Genomic DNA, 559 nt, shown 5'->3' with positions numbered 1-559 from the left:
GTCCAGGCTGCGGGGCGGGGGGGGGCTCAGCAACGGCCCTGCTCCCCATGCCCATGCCCCCCGAGTCACGTTTTGGGGCAGATGAGGGGTTTCTTTTCCCGATGCTTCACCTTTGTAGAGCTGCTGGTAGGTGGCGAGGCGGGAGGCCTGCTGCTCGCAGGCTCGCTTGGCTTCGTGGTAATTGAATTTGTAGCGGCCATTGCTGGGTTGGTAGGGGAAGACGACACCTGTGGGGAGAGGGGCAGAGGGAGAAGGACGTGATCTCCCCAAGGAGGTTTTGGTTTATCATCCCTGGGGATTCAGAGCTGAAGATAAAGCTGGGGCACGGGGTATTGCAACAGGGGACGTGAGGGGTGGGGACACCTGGCCATGGACCCCCAGTCCAGACACAGAGTCACCGAATCGTTTGGGCTGGGAAAGCCCTTTGAGCCCATCAAGTCCAACCAGGTCCCCCCTGACCCCTGGCCCTCAGCGCCACCTCCACACGCCTGGGAAACCCCTCCAGGGACGGGGACTCCACCACTGCCCTGGGCAGCCTGGGAACCGCCGGGACACCCCC

General features: G+C 63.3%; 1 protein-coding gene across 1 annotated transcript in view; it reads right to left on the bottom strand.

Moving 5' to 3' along the window:
- LOC104501349 (hyaluronan and proteoglycan link protein 2-like) overlaps window positions 1-559 on the bottom strand; it is a gene marked incomplete at its 3' end in the record, with an annotated part of 3779 nt that overhangs the window by 676 nt on the left and 2544 nt on the right. The window contains exon 4 of the mRNA XM_010145147.1: window positions 111-227. Within this exon, the coding sequence (XP_010143449.1) occupies window positions 111-227 (117 nt within the window). The remainder of the gene's footprint in view (window positions 1-110; window positions 228-559) is intronic.

Source organism: Buceros rhinoceros, unplaced genomic scaffold, assembly GCF_000710305.1.
Source record: "Buceros rhinoceros silvestris isolate BGI_N320 unplaced genomic scaffold, ASM71030v1 scaffold30831, whole genome shotgun sequence".
Lineage (NCBI taxonomy): Eukaryota > Metazoa > Chordata > Aves > Bucerotiformes > Bucerotidae > Buceros > Buceros rhinoceros.
Note: the sequence above shows the minus strand (reverse complement) of the source record. Positions and strands in the feature narration are given on the sequence as shown.